Raw genomic sequence first — 25909 nt, forward strand, 5'->3', positions numbered from 1 at the left:
CCATACCGTCCACGAATCCAAAAGCTACGGAAACGATATTGCTGTACGGTCACATGAAAAGGGACAAAATCGGGCAAAACGTTTTTGGACGAGGTTATTTTCATTTTAACTGTACAATAGCACTCAAGCTAGTTGATGCGCGGTTACCGATCATGATAGACAGATCAAAATAGACAAGTATTGGTCTTGTCGTAAGGCGTTTGACGTCTTATAAAAAATATACCCGATAGACATGCTATTTCTGTGCGTCGGACTATTCCGGTTATCAAGATTTATTGAATACTATCATAAAAAAGACATTATTAAGTAGACAATATTTGTTTGTAATTTCATAATTTTCCCCGTCTATAAATACTTTACTACTTACAAGTAATGGAACGACACAATAGATTAGATTTCGTAACTTAAATACAACTTTTTATTATTTCTATATTTTTATATTTCCCTTTGGGTCAAATCACAACTTGTTTTGTTAGTCTGTCTGAAAACTTTTAGCTCGAACTTTATAGTTTGATACGAATATTCAATATTATCAAAAGAGATGCTATAATTTTTATTATGAATAATTTTTTAAATTATATTTTTAATTCAGTTTAATATATGACATTTAATAACCATTATAAAAACTAAAAATTGTTCATTTAGTTTACAGGGTCGTAACATTTTATAGTAAAAGAACTTTGTAAAATTGCAAAAGAAAAAAAATCTCATTTTGTATGTAAATTTCAAACAATGGCTGAATAATTTACACATATTATTAGCTTTACATCCAGTGTAATTTAAAGTTTTACCAAAGTTCTCAAGACAACCCGGTGACGATATAAACTATCTAAAAAAGTTTGGCGTGGAAAATATTCAAATAGACAATCTGAATTGGACTTAACAAAATTACATGAATACGGTATTTGCGCTTAAATAAACAAATTACAAAAATAAGAATTCTAAATAAACAAAAATACGTTTGTAGTTTGTACCCACTCAGTAATTAACTAAAAAACATTTTTTTATGTTCTGTTAAGAATATGTAAAAAATGAAATACATTTTGTTTAACGTTTTAAAAATAACTCACAAAATTGATTAAATTTGTAATATTTATGAAATTTTGTTGAAACTATTGGTATGTTAAATTTGTATTTACTAAGAAAATATCATGGATGGTGATTTTCCCTAATCCTGGTGGGGGAGCTGAGGTGGCTAAATCCATTTAAATAAAGTCCTCAATGAAATAACAAAATTATAAAACCTAACAAAATTCACAGTTAAACTGTGAAATTTTTTTAAGTAAAAAAACTGCAAATTTAATTAATTTTATTACAAGAAACTGAAATGTTTAAATGAAAATCGGCTTCCTACATAACATAGTAAAGTAGCCAAAGAACTCGAATCTATTTGGTCTACAATAAACCAAAATGGATTTTACTCATAGAAAAAATGATACCTCGAAGCTTATACAAATTAACCGATAAATTAATCGAAATAATTGATTAAAACCACTTTTTTTTAAATATTGCCTATAGAAAAGTCATTAAAAACAGACCGCATGCATCCCCTTAAAGGTCGTTAGCAGAATAATCGCGGGCAATCGCCGAGCCGTTTGCATAACCATATTGGACATGAACACGAGCTCCAATATCGTCTTAGTCTGACATGAATACGATATTATGATATAATACATGACAAAGATGGCCTATTTAAAAAAAAAGATATATTTATATAAAATAAGCTCAGGGGAGAAAAAACGTTTTTCAACCGCTGTTTCAGGAATGACGGGCGGTCGTAAATAACGATGTAGTTCTACATTGTGAACGGTGGACCCCCGTGACTACCTCGGTCACCGCGTTTAAACTTCGAAAAGCTTTTGCTCGGTAGATTTATTGCATTTTCATTTTTTTTTCTGTAGGTCTGGAAGACGTTCGCGGTTCTTTGGTGTGCTGGACCAACGCGCTGCTGTTGTTGAAACGGCTCGGAATCGGAGTTGCGGTAAACATAAAATTCATAATAGAAACAATGCCGGCTGACGTGGGCGTTTATTTGAAACGTTTTCTTGAGAAAAAACTCGTCTCGTTCCTCAGAGACGTCACCGTAGTGTGCATGGCGGACGGCAACCCGGAAATGGACCCAAACACCCCGACAGTCGTTAGTTCTTTCCGGGGATACTGCAGGTTAGTTCAAGTTTCTGTGTGTCTTCCTTTTGTTCCCTGTTCGGACAAACCCTCCCGGATGTCTGCCGTTAAGTACCCAACTACTGGTGTCCACACAGTAGGAACTTATTACACGAGTTGACACAGGCGATGGAACCAATTATGTAGTTTCCGGGAAGTGATTAAAATTAATCAGTCCTATGACAACACAAAGACCTTATTTTTTGGTCTGTTAACGTTTACCTTATCTTAAGAATATTCCATATAAATTTGCATCTAATTCGACTATTTAAAAAAAGTTATACAGCGCCGTAATTTCAAGTTGAAAAAAAAAAAGAAATACTTTTTATTATTTTTGGCTCAATTAAGCAGCATTTAGGTATAATATCTGATCTATATAGTTGCAAGATGAAGAAATCGGTTCAGCGGTTTAGAAGATATCATAGGTCCACACTCAAATTAAACAATACAAAATTCAAAACACATCATTGTAAAAATCAAATCTTTTCAGCTACACATCGAAGCTAAAAACATTTATCTAAGGTCTATAAACCCCGTAAAACAGTGGTAGAAAACGGTATTATAACTATTTTACTACCGGTAAGAGCTCAAAACTACTATTCTATGTTTACTATTCAAAAAACTAACAAGAACCCTTACAAAAATTAAAATCTGAGTCTGTATCGGTTTGTTCCATTCATTAAACCGTCATTAAAATACTAATAAATTTTTAAAAATTAATCTATTTTTAACGCTGTTTTATAGTGTTAACGGTTTTCGTGGTAACAATTTTTCTCAGAACTCGTAGTGTGTACTCATACATTTTAGAACAAGGTTATTTAATTAGCTTGATGTATAGTTCATCTCAGTAATGAGATGAAACCACAAAAAAGGACGTCCGGGAAGAACAATGGAAAATAATTTTTCTTCCTCTTGGGAAACTTGTAATTTGGAACGAGCGGGATTCAACACAAGCATGCTCGAACGACGGACAAACGATCTCCCATAAACAAAAGTTGAATAATTCATACAGCACGCGAAGCCCGTAAATTAATAATTAATTAAGGGGCATTTTTTCTTCACGTTTGTTTTCGTTATTATTGTGCTTGTTTTATTTGCGGATGAAACAAAAATATAAACAACAGTGGCCAGCAGACAAGCCCAGCACTATAATGACGATATCGTAAAATATTCAGGTCACCAGCTCGGTTTTGTTTAAGATTGTTTTTTTGCGAGAACAAACATAATTTCTTGACCAAATGCAAAACAACAAATGACTAGTTAATGGAAAAAATATAAGTTTGTACTTAGATTGCGTGCCTCTTTTCTAATACGAGTAATATTTAAACGGTGAGATTTACTCAAAAGCGTGGATCTATACTTTTAAAACTAACCAGCTCTAGCCTAAAATATGTCAAATAATAATTGTTCAATATAGGTAGAATACAACTATATATTATAATAGAGAATATATAAAAGATAACGACGATTGTTGTCATGTGAAATTATTCTCATTTTCACCGCACAATTCGATATTATATTATAATATATATCTTATGCTACTAATAGGCCTACTAATCTGTGGTGGATGCTACCAATCCGCCGCTGCTTATTGGCAATAATAGCTTATTTGCAATGGCAATGATCCAAGGTCAATAATAAAATAAAATAAAGTCATAACTAGAACATTGTTAAAAATATAAGTTACAATAAGTTCTGAAGAGTATGGCCTTAACAATATTATTGTGCGTAAACATATTAATATGTCCGTTAATAATGATTTATTTTTACTAATATATAAAACAACTAATTATTTGACAGTACATAACATTGAAGCAACCGTCGTGTTTTATGATAAACTCTATTAATAAAAATATGGCAATATATTAACATCGTTTGGGTTACAGAAAATCTTAGCTAAAAACATCAGTGACCAGATTATTCTTTTGAATATGTACCTACTACGAATATTAAATGTTAAATTGTTTTATTAATTATTTAAATATAAGTCATATTAAATTAATTACATTGTATACATTTATAAAATTAATAACAATAAACAAGGAATTAAAATAAAGTGCTATTTTATACATAAATTAATCTAGAATCACAATAAAATATAAATTATGTATTTTGAGTATATTTCAACGTATCAATTATAAAAATATACATGTACGTTATTTGATTACATGTGTTAAAATCAAGTAAATGCTAGCGAAATTTAAATGAAGCAATATAAATATTTGTATTTTCGCCACTGAACATACACAACATAATTTTGTTCTTAGTATCCTTTGCCAATTGTAAAACATAATGAAATTATAGAATTCAGTAAATATTAGAGAATTGCAGGGACTTTTGTAGTGGGAATATACTCGCAAAGACATTATAAAACGTACAGAAACAAGTTTAAATTGGTACCATTCCTCATGTATATAGGTACTATACGTTTAGTTTTAATTAGGAATTTCAATAGTACAACACATATTAATTGATAACATATGCTTATCATCTTATACTGACTCATACTACACGTAAAGAAAAAGTTAAACCATATTCTGAATTTAATCACAGCGATGCTTTTAGGGGGGGGGGGCGTGCCAGGATGAGTATTGTTTTCCAAATGTATAGTAAATGTATAGTATTTTTAAGCTTAGTAAGTTAAAATATTCATAAATATTATTGTTATTTGTGTCTATCTATTATCTGAGTCTCGATAAAAGAATATGATGCTCCCCAGTCAACTTAGGCACAATATTTAATATTAAATATTATTTTGAAAATGTTACTCTAATATTATTCGACTCGGTGGAAGAGTTATGATAATTGCTTTGTCGATATCATGCCGGTAAAGGCCATCCCGTTGGAATAACACCTTTATCCTGTTGCATTAAACCTGTCAGTTGCTGTAAGCGTTGAAACGGGGAATTGTGCACTTAATACGAGTTAGAGCTTAAATCGAGTTGACATGTTTAGATTCGAGCTGTCGGTAAAATGTGCCAATGAAGACCTGCATTCCGGGACGCACGGTGGTGTTGTTGCCGAGGCGATGACGGATGTAATTCACCTGTTGTCGTCTCTCGTCGATTCTAAAGGAAAGATCACCGTGCCAGACCTTAAGGACGAAGTGGCCGAACCCAGCTACGCCGAAGAACAGTAAGCGTAGCATTTTATTAAAATGGGTTTTTTTTTTCAGTGAAGCAATTATTACACTCGTGATTGCTGATTCAATGACCAATAGCATTACTTTTTCGTTGTCTAACAAGCCAATAATACTCCATTAAGCTTGTCAACTGACTTTGTACAGTAAGGCCAAAACTCGATAAAAAAAAATGAGCCCCGCAGTGTAACAACGCGCTTAACGCCATATTTCTTGGTACAATGCATATTAAACTATACTAAACCCTTGCTTGGGTGCACGAGTGCTTTGTGTCAACGCAATTCAGAGTTTCAGTGCAATTTTGAGTCCAACTTCCAAGTTTTTGCCAGACTATTGGACATTGGATTTTTGGAATCATTGGATTATTTTCGTTGTTTTTTGACTCCTTTAGGTATTATCACAGTGTTCTGCCGCTGTTCAACGTCGAGAGCTACAAGTCCAGAATCGGGGCGAAGAAACTTTTGCACAAAGAGGACCTTAGGGTAACGATGCACAGAACTCGGTTTCCCAGCTTGACCGTGCACAGCGTAAGGAGCGTTGGCGATGATACTGACCGAGAAAACGAAGGACACCGCACGTTCATACCGCACAAAGTGGTTGGTACATTCTCGCTGCGAACCGTTCCCAACCAAAAGCTGGGTCATGTCATCGATTGCGTTAACCGTCATTTAAATAATGTTTTCGAAACATTAGGCTCGGGCAACGAAATTAAGTTGGAAACCACGGCTGCTACAAAACATTGGTAGATAGCTGCTTGAATGTTTTCATCTTAGATAACTTACTATAGATTGAGTCATGTAAAACGGAGTATCGCACACATCTATTATCTCCCACGCTGCTCCTCTTCATAGGAGCTGTTGTTTTTGGTGATCTGCGATTATTTATATGTTTGCACCAAGATGACTCAACCTGTAGTAGATTATCTAAGACTCGTGAATAGTATTTTTAGCATGCGATCAACGAATTCTTAGCGGATTTATACATATATTTTTACATCAGGACGGTGGACACGGAGAACGCATACTTCAAAGCGTTAACCCGAGCTGTAGGACGAACTTACCGAAGAGATGTGCGAGCAGTGCGCAATGGCGGCACCGTGCCCTCAGTGTCTGATCTGAGCGACTTGACAGGTAAACCGGTGCTTTTGATACCTACTGGAGGAGGTCCACCGTTGAGCGGCGATCAGTTGACGGAACGCTACAGACAGGCGGTCAAAACCGTCATTCATCTTGTATTCGAAATCGGTAGTTTAAAATAAATATTTTAACAGCTCTTGTTTCTTCTTATTGTTTTCTTCCCTCAGCTGTTCAAAAAACTATCCTAGGATACGTTTTTTCTAACTAAACCGCCAACCTCCACTCACACGATCTTCTACACACATATTGCTATCCTTGAAGCCCCTCAATTGCATCAAACGACGTTCCTCCGATTTTCTTTCATTGCCTTGACAACATGAAAATAATAAAAGTTCCCGCTTAGATTCTGGAATTGTCTAAGTCTCCTCTTCGATAGAAGCCATACCTAAACTTCCACTTACACATTGCTTATTCTTAATTTTGTCCATCCTTATTTTTACAACATTCATTTTCTGTTGCCACCTACATACATGATCGGCCTTTCGACCATTTTACAAAACATTCTCTTTAGTATAACTTTTTTCGTTATCATGTAACCAGAGTTGTGCATCATCCGAATAAAGCGTTATCTAAACAATCGTCTAGATAACATATTATTCAAGTAAAAGTTATTCGAATAATTTTCAAGATAATTATTCGAATAACGTTTTATTTGAATACATTTTTATTGAAATAATAATTTGCACAACACTGCTTGTAACACTCCCATCGCTTCTCTCCATTTCTTAAACTAAGGCTAACAATCGGGGGAGTTAGTCCGTTACACTACTACTGGTTTCTATGAAAAAAAAAATGCTATCAAGACTTCCTATCGATCAAATACCGCAAAGAAAGCCAGGGACTTTATACTTTTATATTTAAACTAACTTAAAAAAAAACCTTGAAAAAATTTGAGTTGGTAAGTAAGATAATTGATGTGTAAACGGGCAATAGAAAAATTCGATTTGGTCCAATAGGTACAAGTACTAATAGGTATACGTTTGAAGTCATTTAAAAAGGGAACAGTGTATTATTAGTTTAACGGTTATTATTTTGTCAAATTAATTGTAGTAGGGTTCCGGAATTCCGTATTTCCTATAGTAACCCAACCGACGTGCAGAGGCCAGGGAAAATTCAAACATAATGACGTACCGATAAAAGCGGAAACTAACTTTGGCCAAGTTTTACCGGACTCAAAGGTACGATCGAAGTTATCGGAACCGTAATTCCCACTTTTCCAATTAACAGGTGCTATCCTGGTTTTTAGCCTGTGCGCCTTACACTTATAATGAGGTCGTGTCTTGTTTTAAAACGATTATGAGACTGCATTTCCCACCGTTTGCATGCTTCGCCAATAAATTGTACTACAATTCTTATAAAAGTAAATATACAAGGAGTTCGAGGTGCATCGTTTTCTTATTAACCGATGTTTAGTGCAATAATGTAGCGATGATAAAAAAATATGTTATTACTATTTCTATCTTTTGTGTCAATGCCCATCTTGAAATTCAGAGAATCTTAGCCATAATAGTTTTATATAATGGCAAAAAAAAATATTACTCGCTTTTATATGTACATCATATGTATTATATTTTATTGGCATCAAAAATGTTTACGACGAATAGTTGCGAACTTGATCACCCGTCCGAGATAGTCATGTTATATTTTGAGTAGGTCAAATTATGGTTCAATGTAGGTACAGTAACTATTTGGTTTAATTTCATAAAATGTTTCTGTATTAGTTGGCCGACCACGTCACGTCTTCTGCCAAATTATTTATACCGACCTTCATCGTTTTCATCTAAAATCCAACGGTAATAATTTTAAAAAAAGACAATATTATTTACTATCGTAGCAGCAGTAGTATTTTTTCCATTTTTTAAACTACTGTATTAAAAGACGAATATTGGATAAAAATTTAAATACGTGTAAGTATAAAAATAAAATCAGTAGTATAAAACTATGTGTAGTGTAGTTGTATAGCAATTGCAGGCTATGACAAACCTTTCACGACGACAGTAATTTTCCGTTAGTGTATTTTTCAATGACAGTTAATTTTAATTTTAGCTGGAAGAGAGTAAAGATGGGATTGAAATAGTGCAGAATATTTTGCGACAGTCAACAATATTATATTTTATTTTTAGCAAAACGCGTTGCTCCTTTACACGACGTCCAACATTAGTTTGCCAAAAAAAAAAAAAGTAACAAATTGAATGGTACAGCAGGTATAACAAAGTACTGAGTGTTACATGAAAACAATGGGCGTTTTTTGTTAAAAAGAACACGGCGCGACAATAGTCTTCTTTTCTTTGGTTTAGGAAAAAAATATTTGAGACAACAAAAATAGGTAGTACTTAGCGCTGAAACCAACTAGATAATACATCAACAAAGTCCGTGTTATGATTAATCGAGTTCAGATTTCGAAAACAATGTAAATGTACAATTTTCGTGTCATAATTCATAACAATATAATGTTATGTTTGAGCAATTTATATTATATAATTTTTATATATTATTATAAGTTTAATACATTTGATCGATATTAATCTAGCTGGTTGCAATTTTATGATTAATTGGACAATAATAATATACAAATAATCCACTTAATAAGATGTTCGTTAACATGTACACGGTTATTATGGATATATATATATAAATATAGTATAATCGTAAGTAGTCTATAAATATATAAATATAATCTTGCGCGAGGTTAGTTCCTTATGGTTAACCGAGTGTTATTATCATCGAAAGTAAGATAAAACATAATTGGTACTCGGTACTAAGAGAATTATTTATATTTATAAGTCTTAAATTAATTAGGCTGCAACACTAGAGGCTCGATTTAGTGTCTATAATTCCGATATAGTATACTTAACCGAAATTTTTCTTTTTAAACATGGAAATGTTATTACCCCCCTATCAAAAATGAAACAAAACCCTGAAATGCAATAAAGGGAAATGAGAGTAGGTGATCCAATGAAGTTAAATGTAGAAGTGATAAAGGTGATGATTGATAAGGAGAGCCAAGCAGATAATAAAAGAAGGTATATGCTTCTGGATGTTTTTAGCTGGCTAAGCACCTCTTTAAAAGAGTTTTGGAAATATCAAAATTACCTCTGTTTCACACTTTTCATTTCTAATTTTTTTTATATAAGGGCCGGTCGCAGGTTCCTTGAGGAAATAAAACAGTAGGAACTTTGACAAAAACGGACACACTATCATTTTTAAGTAAAATTTTGTTGGAAAATCAAATACACATATTTCATATTTTTTTTTCACTGTATCAGCAAAACGTGTAAAAATTATTTCTAAATGTTTATTACGATAGTTAAATCTTGTTTTTTAAAATTTTAATTTTACGGTTTTACGACTTTATTATTTGAGTAAGTACTTTCAGACAACGATGGTCTTAAATAATTTGAAAAACGTTTTAAGTACACACAGTATAGCTAATATTTTTTCATTTTTTCATGACAGACAAATTGCCGTCATTTAATACAACAATCAGTAGCAACACTATGTAAACACGGTGTCAACAACAAAGCACAATTATCTTTATTCAAATACTCCACAAGATACAATATTATATATTTATAGTAAATATATATCTAGATATATCTAGATTATAATATATAAATAATAAAGCATGGCCAACAAGGTTGGTGCAAAGTTTGTGAAATGTGAACTGTGTGCGCATATTGTTGGTATACTCTAAAGGATTAAACATAATTTTGTCTATAAAGTTCTAAGCAACTTTTAGGTTGTATACAATGTGCGTTTAAATTCAGTTAGAGCGTTCGTCTTAGACCCAAAACTTATTGCGGTTGTAGAAATAAATAACCAACCATACTAATATTTACGGTCAAAATGGAAATAATAATAATATTGAACAATTGTATCGAATAAACTAGCTGTCCTGAGGTTAATGTTTAAAGTAATTAGCTAGCTACGTACAGATTGACATTATAGACTAGATAAGTCTGTGATTTTATGGATAATGTAAAATTGAATCTGTAAAAAAGGTTATTACGTTCTCGGTCGTATTGTTATGTTGGTTATCTGGAACATATTATTATACGATAGAGTTATTATTCTAAAAATGTTGGTATTGGTTCCGAGTTTGAAATTTAAAAAAAAGCCGGGCTTTTGAAATTTCACGGACCGTTTATTTTATTTTTCAATCTACTTAACAAAAATTCTAACATAATATTAAATAACATGTGCGATTCATCTGTAAAGTCATTGTACAAGTAAGATGAAATTAAACTCGGAAAGTTATTTCCGTTTAAGTATTAAAACGTTTATGGTATAAAAAATGACAAACAATGACATCGAGAAGTAAAAAACTGAAAGTACAAACAGACAAACATATATTATATAGGTACAAACCGAACTGCTTTATTATAGTATGCACATATACGTAAAGATGTCGGAGAGTATTGAGTGAAAGTCGACCACAAATAGTTGTGAAAAAGAAGAAGCGTATAAATATAATTTACTGGTAGATATACTGGAAGTGTGGAAAATATACTTTATATAAATTGTTGTCATCACGAGAATCCAAGAGAATTAATCCTAGTACTCGTTTCAGAGGAGATTTTTCTTTTTTTACTTTTATTATGACAACATAAACAAAAAGAAAACGAGTAGTAGGGCGAAAATCAAATCATGGCGCCATCCAGTCGAACAGTGACGGACAATTGTCAAAAGAGAAGTTTATGTTTCCTTCGTGGTACAAAAATACTGTTTTAGCATAAATAATATCCTAAAAGTAAATGTAAACGTTTGTTTTAGAGTTAAGCCAAGCCGTATGGATCGTTAAAACTCCTAATCAAAATGCAAAACCTTTTTTTGTAAGTCCTACTACAAAAGAACGCTAGGATGGACTTTACGATACCGAAACAATATTGATAAACACTTTAAATCTGGACGGGAATTTTTTTGAAACCTGAAATTGGAATTTAAAAAAAAACAAGAACAAATCAGTCGACGTTGTTGTAAGTTATAAATGTAATTCAATAAAAAAAAAAAAAAATAGAAAAGCCAGGCTACAGATTGCGAATTAAAAACAGCCCAAAAACAAATTGAATAACTTTTGTATACACGTGTATATATTTATATATTTTTTTTTGGTAATTTAATTAGAAGATTTAATCGTAAAATAACACAGCAATGCAATTGTACGCGTATTAAACGATTTCATGGCTTAAATCGCATGGGACCGATTCGGCGGGTAATAACGTTATGTAATAAATATATATATATATATATATATATATATATATAAATCATATATAATATAATGCGCGACTTTGGGCTCATTTAGTTCTCGCGCTATTATACATAATAATATTGTGTACAAAACAGTCCTGTAATTCGGTCGGAAATTGTTGGTAAATAAACATAAACGGAAAAAAAACACATAGATAAGTTTATATAGTGTTTTGCTATTGAAGTCATGCGATTATAAATACGAAAATCGACTAATGATCAAGTATTGTAAGCACGCAATGCCAATTATTGTCCGCGGTTCATTATTCGTGTTTACCTTATACGTTAACGTGTAGATAACTAGAATAACAATAGCAATATATATTTACAACCGAAAGTAAATTTTAACTGAAAACTGTAAACCGTTCTTAAAACAGACAACTTTGTAAAAGATCCAGACAAAAGTAAATGCAGTTATATGGTATACATTAATATGCTATTTTATTTCTAAAGAGACAGCGCGTTAACAAAAACAATACAATAGAACGCGATAATTGAATACACACACACACTCACACACAAATTAAATTAAAAAATAAAAATAAATTCGCTTGGAATTTGTCTTATAACATGAAATATAATAATTTAATAAATATATGTGTTAATTAGGCTGACGTTCATATAAGTATTCGATATTTTTGTCGATACCACGTTTTGAGGCCAAACATTTTTTAAAAATAATAAAAAGCATCGAAGCTAAAAAAAACCTACGGGCTTTAGTCATATAACATAAAAATATGATAACGATAGGGTACATAATATTGACAGATAATTGAGAATTATTGTCAAGATAATTCTTAACTTTGTGGTGTAGAGTTAAAAAAAAAACCAGAGAATGTCAACAGAAGTGTTCGAAAAAAAGTGTTCTGTTATTTTTATAATAATAATAATTATTCTGCAAGTATCTTTGGTGCGATCTACTTTGAAACTTGCAGAATGTAAATTCGATTGGGTTACTGTTATACCACACCGTATAAACTCGATGAACTTTTCGTATTAAAGCGTATTAAGAAAAAAAAAGTAAAACAAAAAAGAAAAATCGCAGAACAAAAAAAAACTCATTGAAAGTTTTTCGGTATTTCTCGAAGCGCAAACAACAAGCAACTAATTACATTGCAGACTTTCTGATCTTAATTTTCGACAAACGATTAACGATCCAAAGTCATGTTTCATCCTTGTTATTGTTTTATAATACCATTGAGTATATATTGTACAATATATATATGATACTCAATGATGATACTCGCTACAAACATAATAATGTGAATAAATAATCAAAAACTCCCACGATAAGTTGAATCCGTTTAAACATTATTATTAAGATTGTACAAGAAAAAAATATAAATAAAAACAACAAGCGAGGGAAAAAAAGCTAAAAATCGAAACTAGTGTTTGTATGAAGAGTATTGCGTTTTAAGTTCGTGTAGGACTACATTTACTAATTTCCATGCAAGAACTAGAATAGTATAATTATTATTGTGAGTACAGTAGATTAAATTATTTATTTTTGATGATAATACACGACAAAGATAATATATGTAGTTATATAGTTTTATTAGTCCCTTTTATTGTGACAAAATGTTACAAACTACAATAATACACCAATTATCTTTAAAAACTAAGGCTAAAAACCATGCCAAGTGCAGTGGCAACAGCTACATGTGATTTAAATAACTATGATTCAACATAACCGTCAGTTTTCAATAATTTAAGATTACATTATGTCCTGTTAAGTAAACTTTAACATGTCAAAGCTAATTTAAGTACAAAATATAATTTATTATCATGTACTTGTGTATCGAAATTGATATTTTTTTTTTTAGTTAAATGATTTTCGACCAATCTTACGTAATGTAATATGTTAGTATGAACTCAAAAGCGTTTAATAAAACAGAACAAAAAAAAACGTATTTGGTCATTAGGCGGCTAAGGTTGTTCCGGTCAGCGCTGTCTCGTCGAGAATAATAAATAAAAAATTAAAAAATACATTAATGCTTTGTAAATTTAATAACCCTTAGCGTTATGTTAATCACCGGCGCTTAGGTAATCCCCGCGAGTTCTCTCCTTTTACCCACCTTCCATTGCGGAATTGGTTGAAATATAATTTACATTTCGCTTGCACAAAAACGAGATAAATTCCCCGGTTACACCTTTTTGAGAGGATAAAGGGTAACCGTGGGGCTAGGGGTGTGTTGGACCTATGCCCACATTTGTCAGTTTACTGCAGATTTCGCTTTCAATTTGCTCTTATATAACACGCTTATAACACACACACACATATATATATATATATATATATTATATATATGTATTATATACACAGCAACGAATAAGCTGCACGGGTCCGGGACTTTTTCTGGCTGTTAAGCACGACGACGGTGTTTTCCCGGCCATCGCGGTACCACATATTATTGGCTGGTCGCCCAGAAACATTATCAATACATTTCGGTGTTCCCTGCCTAAAAATGACAGTTTTATATCATTATTAGAAGTACCATTTTTTTTTAATACTATCAATTTTACTTGCAACGTTAAACGACGACAAAAATCTTAAGCTATAGAAAACTCCTATGGCGGACTGTTCCCAATAATTGGCTTAACGGAATTCTCGGTATATAACGTTTTATTGAAGTAATTAAATTTCATTTTTTTGGGTAAATTTTCGGCTTACCGAATTAAAATTTTTGCTTTACTATTGATGAAAATTGTTGACGAAAAACTGGAAATTTCTGAGACACAAAGTTGGAAAATAATTTAAGTAAAAGTCTTGGGATTTTATTAGCATAACAAGTTTCAAGTGAAATAGAATTTTATTTTGAACGAGTGTCGAGTACAATAGAACTTTTCAAGGTTTGTATTTTTGTGGGAGAATAGTCACGTTAAATGTGAAATAATAGTTTTGGTATTATAAGGTTACACATGCAATGATATTTAATTAAAATTTGAAATATATTTATACATGTTTGTGAGAGTGTTGTAGAAGAACTTAGGCAGCCTTGATTTAAAGTCTGATAGAAAAAAGGCAGAAAAAAGTACCCTGTACGTTTTGGAGAGAAAATCATTGTTAATTGTTTGGACAACGGCCAATTTGCCGAAGGTGGAATACACTATTTGAAGCTATCAATAGATTAATCAGTCATGCGGTCACTTAAAGTAATTATACAATAATAATTACTAGATTAATATAAGGTTTTCTTGTTTATATTTGACTGTAATTACTCTGTAGTATACCTAATATAGTTTATAGTTGACTACAACGGTATATAATGTTATTATCGTTTATCAATAACCTAGATAGGCGTTTAAGTAAAAAAAAAATAATGATATAAATTATATAAACAGCGTTTTAAAAAAAAAAAAAAGGGTATTTGCTTAATGTTTAATAGGAAAATATTGTAAATATATATATTTTTTGATGTATTAAAAAATAATTGAAGTACAATCAATTTAATTTAAATATTCAAGAAAAATGATTAAAACCGTGTTGATTATTATAATTAATATTTTTATTTCCTACTAAGACGTGATGTAAAAATACTGTAAAACCTTGTTAGCATTATTAAACAAATATTATAGTATTTAAATAAATTATTGAAAATATTTTACTTAAAATACCATTTGGTAAACGGGCGGGTTACGTAGTTAATTATTTTTGATAAAATTAAAAGTGAAAGCAAGTGCCTTAACTATGAATTGAAACCAATTATACATTTCCATTGTTTAGCAACATTATAATTAAAACCAGATGAATAGGTTTTGAATTCTAATAAATATGATATTGTACAAAGACGAGCAATAAACTTTTTGAATAATCGATTGATCAATGTATAAAAGTACATAAAGTAGTAAACTATTAAATAGGTTTTCTTAGTTTGTTTGCTAATTTTAATCGACGGTCTGTCACATAATAATATATTATTTTGTACACCATTCGAGCACCTGCAGAAGACAAATTGTAGGTAATTAACGTGATATATCATTACAACTTTATCTGTGGGTAAAGTAGATTACATGGTACAATTTCAAACATAACAACGCGCTCAAATCGAATCAATAACAAACCAATACAATTCCGAAAATACCTACACAACACACAGAACCTAAAATAGATGATACAGATTCTGTTAATTTAACTGTAAAGCTGTATCACCATATCATCTGCATATTATGTTTAACTGTATTCGCCCTTCTCCGAATTCGCTCATTAACCATAAGTGTCGGTGTCAAAATGTCGAGTCTCTCAACGCCGGTTATTCCCGCTGTAATTGCACATGAAATATATGAAAACATGTGATCATAGTGTGAACCAAACGAAGGCCCGACCGAAAATTACACACAACCTTCAATTGTTGTGGACTGAGCAATTTGTTATTTGGGTTTTTATAAGCTAATGTAATTAATAATAATAACATACGGTCGTCCGGCAGCTGTAAAACGATACCGTCGAGGACTTGATGTGTATATAATATGTACCTACATTAATTGTGTATAATAATCAAGAGCACAGTTATTTTACTAGAAAACTGCATGTGTTGAAAATTCAAAACTATTTGGGCGCTAAGCAAACCTAAGTTTGTCCATACATATTATGCAGTGTTTAGAATTTCACGCAAATTAGCCGATTCGTATTGATGATTAATTCATATATAGTAAATATTACGGGACGAGCCTGAGCAACGATAGTGCCAAATTACCTTCCAATCGATTGGTAATATTTAACGGTATACTAGCGCGCGTTTTTGCATTGTATGCATTTTCTTTATACGGAACCCCCTAAAATACAGCGAACTGGGTATGATTTTGGGGGGAAAATAAAATCGCCATGAGCCGATTGGGCGCTCACCTCTCTTGCGCGGCGTGTCCGGTGCTGTCCCGTTGGTGACGGCCGCCACGGCCGCAGGCGAACCACCGTTCAGATGTTGTTGTTGTGGTGAATGTTGTTGTTGTTGTTGTTGCTGTGGGTGCTCGGCCGGGAGCACGGATTTTTTAGCCGGCGTCGAACCGGGAGCCCCATCAGGCGGCGGCGGTGGTTCCGTCGGATCGGCGACGGCACCCGGCGAATCGGACATGTCGTCACGAGCGACAACGGTAATAATTTTTTTTTTTTCTAAAAAAAAGACGGTAATAACTTCTCCGCTAACGAAGATTTAAAAAAAAATCGGCAAGACGGAAAAAAAAAAGATATAAATATACTCTATAACAAAGGTGTCACAACGAACGGACAGACACGATCGCAGTCGCGTGTATAATATATATATATATACTTTTTAACAAAATAATAATATTATTGTTGCGCTACCAATTTGTAATTGTATTTTTATTTATTATTGTGTTGTACATCGACGGCGGTGGTACGCGGGCGTCTGTGTGTCGCGCACCGCACGGCCAGACTGCGTACTCGCGTTTATTATCAACACCACACGCGGTGGCGGCGGACGCTGGGGAAGCGCAGCAGCAGCAGCTCTCTTACCGCCGCCGCCGCCGCGGCGCGGCCCAGGCGCATCGCGAGGCTGCGGAGAGCGCGCGCTTCGCCCCCGTCATAAAGGTTTCGGGGCCGCTGTTCGATAATTCCGAGCCTCCCCGTCTCCCCGGGCCGCTCGCCGCCAGATCTCCGGCCACCACCGCTGGCTCCGACGTCACCGCCGGCGCGTTTGACGGCCAAGATGGAGGAGGAAGAGGAAGAGGCGACCTTTTGCACCGAGCGGCGGCGGCAGCGAGGAAGCACCACGCCCGCCCGCTCGCAGCATCCCCACACCTACGCGGACGGGCAAACTGACCCCAATGTGCTTTAAATATATGTATGTATGTATAAACACATACTTAAATATATGTATATATATATTTATACTGACAAAAAGACTTTTGGGATAGTGCACGCGCGAGAGTTCGCTTTTTGAAAGCTGCATCGCCGCCTTATAGTTGCCTAACAAACACCATTTACCTGCAAAGTGTTATGTGTACTTTTAACGGGGGCAAGCGAGGGTCCTGAGAAAAAAAAGGTATACGCTAAGGTTTTGCATTTAAAATCGGGTTTCCTTATTGCTGGTTAGTTATTTTTTTAAACACTTTTTTTTTTTTTGTTATCAAACGTCGAGTATTGTGTTTTGGCGAACGCCGTCCAAATCTCTATACCGCTAAGAGTTCGACAAATCCGGAAAAAACCGATGTGTTTCCCAACAAAAATTGGAAAAAGTATCCATAGTTAAAAATTGATCAATACATAAAATATTAAAAAACTATTTGAATCGGGGAAATTCAGTAAATTTCATATCGAGGGGAACGGGTAATAATTTGCCCTAATATAGACAAATTTGACATATATTAATCTAGAAGCCGTTTTAAATGTGCCCACTAACTGAGAGGGAATATCACTTTTTCCAAGGTACAAAACTCTTAAAGTTCTTTTTCACTCGAGTCAATGGCAAGTTTGATAAAAAAATGACCTTCGTAGAAGTCACTTTCATGCGTATCTACTGGACGGATTCCAACTTTTTTTATATAGAAAACTTACTACTTTCTCTACAAAAATTTGAAATACTTTAGGAGACACCTCGTAGAAGAAATGGGAGAAAAACCACTTAAAAAAATTAGGTTTTTAAGAAAAAATATACAGGGTGTTCTATTTGACATTAGGCACTCAATAACTCTTTAATAATGACAATTTAGTAGACTTTCTTACTGAATATAAATGTTTGTTCGTGATATTCTATAAAGTTATAAAATGATCAATTATTTACCTTTTTTAAAATTTTAGTAACCGAGTAATCTTTGTATAATACCAGCTAGCCTAACCGTTTTGGGGAGTTTACCAGAAATTATAAGAAACCACTAGAAAAGCGACAGTCATAAAATAATTTACTGAATAGTTGACAAATGAACGCTTGCGATGCGAATCTGTAATGGTAGAAATATTGAATACCTACGAAAGCATTGTTAAAGCTTAATGTGCTTAAAAATTATATTTTGAGAATTAGGCTGGTGTAATGTATGTGCCTAGGTGCATTGTGCATTGTGACAAGAGCGATGCACACTACGAGGCAAGGACGGTGACAACAACCGCTATGCAAGTAGGCGTGTGCAGCCTTGTTACCTAAGACCACTTATTTCCTTATTTTTATAATCCATATAAATACTCTATAAAGGAGGTACTTTGCTTCTAAAGTTTGTAGTTAGTCTTTAATCTGATGTTTAACTGTACTATTCGTTATATCAACAGCTTATTGTCAAACGATTGTGTTTGTTCGTTGAAAACACTCTGCATTCAGAAACCAATAGATTTGTCCTGCACTGTCCATTAAGTGCCCGGCTAGATATTACAGTAGATAAGATTAGGGTTAAACGCCTGTCTATATGAATTTGATGCTGTAAGTTATCCATACATTGTGATTACCAATAATATAGAAATATTTTCCAGATACCTGTTGAATCACTCACATATTTTAGCAATCTAGAAATGAATACGGTCAAAGTTTAATTTTCCATTTTTTTTTCTTTTCGGATTTTTTCTCAATAAAAAAAAAAGTTTCATTACAGATTTACTGCTGACATGCGCTTCGACAAAGTTGTGTGCCATTTCGTTTAGGCGTATACTAATCCTCCATTTTCCTTCCTCACCCCTTTAACGTCATACGATTGCCATAGTCGTTTTCCAATTGATTTAATCGGTCATTCGATCAATATAAGCGTACCGTGAAAAAAGTGCCAAAGGGAGGCTGAACATTATTTAACCCTTCGTTGCACACAAGGTTATAAAATTAGAATATTTTAGTCAGTGTTACTAATTTTAAAACGAGGAAAATAAATCATGCAGCAACCGAGGGTGAAAAAATCAACCCCACGAACCAAACGATGACCAATTTCACTCTCGTCGACTGTCGTTATCGTCCAATTTGGCAAAATGGTAATTTTTAATAAAAAAATAATTTTGATCCAAACCTTTGCACGGTCTCTTTTTCATTTTCATTTTATCATGCTTGTGTGTTTTATCGCATTTTTTCTCCGGTAGTTTTATACCAACGATACGCAACGTTCTTAAACTATTTCTGAACTCAAACGCAAACACAAAATGTTTGGAAAAAAAAACATCTACTTATTTTTGTCTATATTTAAATTAAACTAGTTTTTTTTTGTTAGCTTATGCTAGGTTTTACATAGGTGTCTTTTTGTATGTCTCATACGAATTGCCTTGTACCGAGCTAATCCAATTTCCTATCTCATTTTCTCGTAAACGAGTTTCACCAACATCACCTAAGTTTTCCATGTTTTTTTTTTTATATGGCCCCTAGACTATGTACATGAACTTCCGGTTACTATACTTAGGTATTACAGCTATAACATAACCTTATATGCCAACATAGCAGCTGTACAGCAGCACATCCGAACCACAATGACTTTAAAATAAATAGATACAGTAATCGGTTGAAATTGGAATGTTCATTAAAATTATTATTATCATTTGTTCAATTTCAAAGTTGTCTACTTTAAGCTTTATTTAAAAAAATTAATATCAGTGCGGTGACGTCAAACCGGGTTTTCTAAAAGGATGAACAAAAAATAATTTTGGGTCGGATCAAAATTAATTATTAAAAAACCAATCCGAGGGAGTACTTTACTCGAACCCCAAACAGTAAACTACAGTAATATATTATTATTTATTATATGTGACTCCAGCATATTTCAATATAAAAAAAAGGATATTATAAAAGTAAATTATCAACAAAGTAAATAAATCAAAAATGGGATAATAACAAAAACCTATAACAGTATTGTATATTACTTGAAATTTCTGGTCTGATATTATAATAAAGTCACATGTCCTGAAATAGTAATAATAGTTTTGTAAAAAAAAAGCACAGCTAACATTAAAAAAAAATGTATAGTTTTTACAAAACAAGTTGAATGGGTGATTTTGTTTTTATATCAGTAAGATATTCTAGTCCAACTATTGATCATAAAGCGATCGGTCTAGTTTATATAACTATTTATAAAAGTATAAATAAAAACTATATTGTATCGACGCCAGCTTTCTCTTCTAGCTAAAAGTTATTAATTTATTAAACAAAATCTATATATATATTATACGTGTCAATTTTTCAGTCATGATGCGGATACATTCATTTATAAATGAAAACAAAGTAGGCTGGTAAATCAATCTGATCTTAATTATTTTAAAAGTCTCTGTTTTGTACGACCGATAACTGCAGAATTATTTTTACTTACAAGTTTAGTATAATTTATGAGTTTCATGCCTTACATAACTTTCATGCCGGTGTACATATTATGTGAAGTGAGTAATCAAGCGTAGTTTGATAGTTGCACCATTTCGAGTATATTAAACAAAGGTGGCAGTATACAGAAATGCGGGAGAAAGGATTTGGTTGGCTGAAGCGTTATTAAACGACGAAGAGGAAGTTTACTTAAATGTAAAAAGGAAATTAAACGAAACAGCAAACAATGACAACGTCCAAGCACAGTACAAAAGTGTAATTAGTAAAAAAGTTCAAAAGAAAAATGTAACCATAAACCGTCTTAGTATTAGATTTTTGTTTTATAAACATTGACTATGTGGAAAACTTAAGAACGCAAATCATCATAAAAACTTTTGACTATATAATTATTCTGACACGGCACATTAGATAGGCAAAACAAGTACACGCGTGCAATGCGTATTAGGTAACGCTTCTTATAAAGTTTTAATGCCCGTGAGTATATTATAATATTTACATAATATTATAACAATGTTATATTATATGTGTTGCCTTACGTTGTTGGCAAATATCTTAATTGGTTAGCTGCGAATGGCTACGTTTTTAATACATAACATAACAACGAATATGAGTTTAATATCATGTCCGCCTAGTATGGTGTGTACACTAAGATTTAGTACAATACTTTAAATGATTCTTGTATTTGTCTCAATGTCATATTTCTTATACATACACAGCATTATGCAGGAGTCCGACATTTATAATTCATGATATAATAGGGTCTTACTATAAAATAAATACTGTGTGCTAATATTTATACACTAAATTTTCATGCGAATTACACTATTGCTGTGTTAAGAGACATAAACACACAATAACATAGTATAAATACAATATTTACTTATATGAGTATACCTATTTGAAAGACAAATTAACTTTCCATCAACACCCAGGTATGTTGACTGACGCGTTACATAAAAAAACATTAATAACGTTATGGAAAAGAAATCAATAAAACTAATATTACTGTCCTTTATATAACTGCACTGAACTAAGTACCAAAATAATAAATGTGCATTACAATCGAAGGGTCTATGTGATAAACTCACTTTACAGCACAAAACTTGATTTTGAGAATTATGAATTTGAATGTGAAGTTGGGTTTTTCATAGAATACCGAAATTAGATGGCTTTTTTAAGGCTTTCATGTGGTTATACTCCAAAATATATTCTTTTTACTCGTTTTAGCCGTTTGCAAGTTGTTTTTCCGCTTGGACTCTTAAATTTTAACTAATCTAAGTATACCCGATAATTAGATGTAGGAGTAAAATGTATCACAGTATCAATTATGTGTATACATTATGAGTGTATGTTTTATAATACTATATGTACGATAAGTAGTTTGGGTTAACAGGGTGGGGCGGAAAAAAGATAAATAATTTGTTACTTTTAATATTTCCTAAGTGTATGAAAAATAAGTAGCGCTATTTTGTTCTTGGGTCGTTTTGAAATATGGAAGGTCGTTATATTATTGTGTAAGGAGCGTAAGCGGTCGTAAATATATATATATATATATAATATAAAAGACCTAATATCCTTTAAATGTTTTTGGGTGATCCCACGGCCGCCACCGACCGTTTGTTGTTTCAATAGAACAAAATAGGTTTTGTGCTTGCGTTAAAACTATTAAAAAACGCCGTCCCAAAGTAAAACGCGTTTTCAACTCAATGGGGGGGGGGGGAGGGTGGAAAGGGGTAGAATTTCGGTGGAATAGACGGCGGCAACGGGGTGAGTGCGGTTTTTGAACGAAGGCTTATGGCGACCGGAAGCCAAGTTGTTTAAAAGCAGTTATTAATTAGACTGCGAACAGTGGCCGTATTACTCACGTCATCAACTCAACGCCCGGCCAAAGCCACCGAACCATCGCACGTTGTTCGTTACACGTTTCCGTGCAGGGTTTTCAGGAACAATGGATAATAGTTTAGAATACAGCTTTTCTTTTGCATAAGTGTATAAATAATAAATAGCTGCAGAAGCGAGCATATTATTTTAATAATAATTTTTATTTTAATACCAGGTATTTATGTATATTGATACCTTAATAATAATTAAGTTCTAATGAAAAATTACAATTTTCCACGTTGATCAAATGCAAAAAAAAAATTGACGAGGAAGTACTTAAGAGTTGAGCTAGTAAAGTATATGTATACTGTACAATTAAATGATGTTTCTGAAGAAGTATTATTTTTGTATTAACTATATTATTTGTTTTATCACGTTTAACCGACAGTTAAAAAGAAAACAAAATTTTGTTTTTTGTTAACAAGATCGGTTATTAACATCGCTGCTAAAATGACCGATTGATTTCGAGTGCACGTTTTAAGGATAGGAAATGTGTTGCATATAATAATAAAGTACGAAAATAACGACAGCCCGTCGAGTATTAATACATAATATTATAATGCATAATGTATGGCCGCAAACCCAATGCGGCGGCTAGAGGCAAACATTTTTAAAGGGCTTCATCATATATTTAAGTTCACACGTGTCCAAAAAATAACTAAAGCGTACCATAATAGTATGTGACACGATTTTTTTTTCGACGGGATAATGGTATGTATCCAGCTGGTTGAATACAAATCTAGAGTAAATTCAGTGTGGGCGAAGCCAATATTCTCCGCTTCGGCATCGCAGGATTAATGGACTGACAAGAATAATATAGAAATATATATTATACCTATTTAAGTATTTTGTAAACGTGTAGCCATTTTATTAAATAATAATAAATCATATGAGTCACCGCAATAAAGAGTCTTACGTCGTAATTATTATTTAAAAAATAAAAGATAACGGCTGGTTTAAAAGGTATTTTGTTTTTGAAATGGCCAATATTGTGAAATTAATATTTAATTTCCTGGCACAAACATAATATGTTAAACATATTTGGACGTTATTAAACATTTTATGACAGTTATTTGTTAATTATTATTAGTTTCGTGTAGAATAATGCGGGTGCCGATATTTAGCTAAACGGTTGATACTTATGTCGGCCTTGAAGGATTTTGAAATAATCTATATCATAAATAAAAAGGAAAAAAAATGTAAAACAGCGAACTTGAGCTACAAACAGTGAATGCGCAAACACCGGAACGGCGTAGGCTTGTCTGGTGTGTATATTGTTCGTTCACAAAAGCTGTTTATGACAAAATGTATCTGAAACGTACTCTAGGCTAATAACCTCCTTTGTTGAAGCCTTTAAATTGAAAAAAATATATACATATATTTGTTTAATGCTTAATATCTGATTCAAACGATGATACGATATGATCGATGGTGTTATCCGCTTTTTCTTAGCCAACATACAGTCTTATAATGTATGATATATAAGTCCAAAAGAATAATATCTTTAAGTTATAATCCAACTTTAAGAAGAATCGAAGTTGTAAGTTTTAAAGAAAAAAAAATAGTATTTCGCCAAAGTATAGAAAACTTACTATACCGCTTGTATAGGAATATCATTGTGAAAAATACAATTATATATATATATATAGTATTGGCTCTTAACTTTCACCGCTTTCAAAGATTATCATTTATTATTTGTTCAAGAAAAAGAATAAAGACTCGCGGTATCGATAAAGGATGAAAATATCTATAAAGAGCGAGTTAAAAATTATTTGTATTATTTAATAACGAACAAATAAATTAACCACTACCATTACTATCTACTAGAAGCTTATTATATGTTCTTAATGTATAGGCTATAAGTTAGGCTAACATGCATTACTTACCAAACGAGTACGATTAATAACACAATACACGTACCTAAAACAAAAGGTGTAATATGCATATTAGAATAGACTTTTCTTAATTTTTATAGTAAAATATAATAAATAATAATTGTAGAATTTGATTTGACCAACCCATTCAGTAGTTATATTTTAAAAATATTTTGTTGAAAAACGTCAATGTTTAATAATAATGGTCAAAATATTAACTATGCAAACATTACAGTATTATTTCCTAAATATTATAAAAACAGAAATCATACGTACACGATTTTCGAAATATCAAAAAATATTATATTTATAATAATATATCCCTACCAATTTTCCAAGAACCTTTAAGAAAAATATATAATATTTCTAAGTCATTGTGTCGGGAAAAATAAGAGGCTTCGGAGAGAAATAATTACTTGGCCATTATTTTATTAGTGCAGATAATAAATTTTACCCATTTTACATCAAAAGTACGACTTATAATTTTTACTTTGAAGTCAATAGCTATGTTATTATAATTTACAGATAAATAAAATGTCTAGTGTTTATATTTGTCCATTAATAAAAACATTATAATTGTAAGTAAGTATTGTAAGAAATAAATAAATACTTGGTTAATTGCCAGAAATGATAAATCTGCCGACAGTTAATTTATTGTGTCAATAAACAGATCTTAAAATAAACTTTAAACGGCTTTCTAATGGATACAAATGGTTATTTTTACGCTATTAACGTTATGAAATAGTCATCAGTTACAGAAGAATAAAAAAAAAATATATTATTTATATGTTACTTTATATTTTTTAGGCAAAGGGTAATTAACAAAAATCAGTTGATATATGTAAGTATAAAATAGTTTTAGTTATTAATAACAATTTATCATACTAGAACGGAATTTGTCAACGCTGAATTCGATTTGTTAACTTATTCCAAATGTTATATAGATGCAAACGATATATATTTTATTAATGCAAGAAAAAAACAAAGGCGCGTGCAATGGCATACGATATTGATGAATAATAGCAATACTAGACTAACTCTTTTGAGGGTGTGTAATTATTCACATTTTAATAATATATGTTTTGTTGTCGTTTTCGGTTCAAATTCGGATATAAACTCTACTAAAACACTTTGGAGAGGTATCGGCGAGTGTAATAGGAAATAAGCTGCCATTGAAATCATGTTTCTCCCATTCGTGGTGTTGTGTACTATATTAAAATGGCTGACAAGAAAAATCGC

The 25909-nt window shown here is 32.2% G+C and overlaps 2 protein-coding genes across 5 annotated transcripts in view; both read right to left on the minus strand.

Annotated features, from left to right (window-relative positions):
* The window catches only part of LOC126840939 (conserved oligomeric Golgi complex subunit 4), a 65471-nt gene that overhangs the window by 37150 nt on the left and 2412 nt on the right, over positions 1–25909 (minus strand). The gene's annotated exons all lie outside the window — the stretch shown is intronic.
* The window catches only part of LOC126840937 (solute carrier family 12 member 4), a 98939-nt gene that overhangs the window by 15627 nt on the left and 57403 nt on the right, over positions 1–25909 (minus strand). For 2 of the 4 annotated variants that reach the window (XM_050576966.1, XM_050576967.1), the window contains exon 1: positions 16532–17066. The exons of the other annotated variants lie outside the window; for them this stretch is intronic. In XM_050576966.1, the coding sequence (XP_050432923.1) occupies positions 16532–16757 (226 nt within the window). In that variant the 5' untranslated portion in view covers positions 16758–17066. Of the gene's footprint in view, positions 1–16531; positions 17067–25909 lie in introns of those variants that run through there. 4 annotated transcript variants of the gene reach the window in all.

This window comes from Adelges cooleyi, unplaced genomic scaffold (genome assembly GCF_023614345.1).
Source record: "Adelges cooleyi isolate 19-005CV unplaced genomic scaffold, UGA_ACOO_1.1 ACOO_flye_CR_arks_rails_tigmint_CR_PRNA_376, whole genome shotgun sequence".
NCBI classification, from domain to species: Eukaryota; Metazoa; Arthropoda; class Insecta; order Hemiptera; family Adelgidae; genus Adelges; species Adelges cooleyi.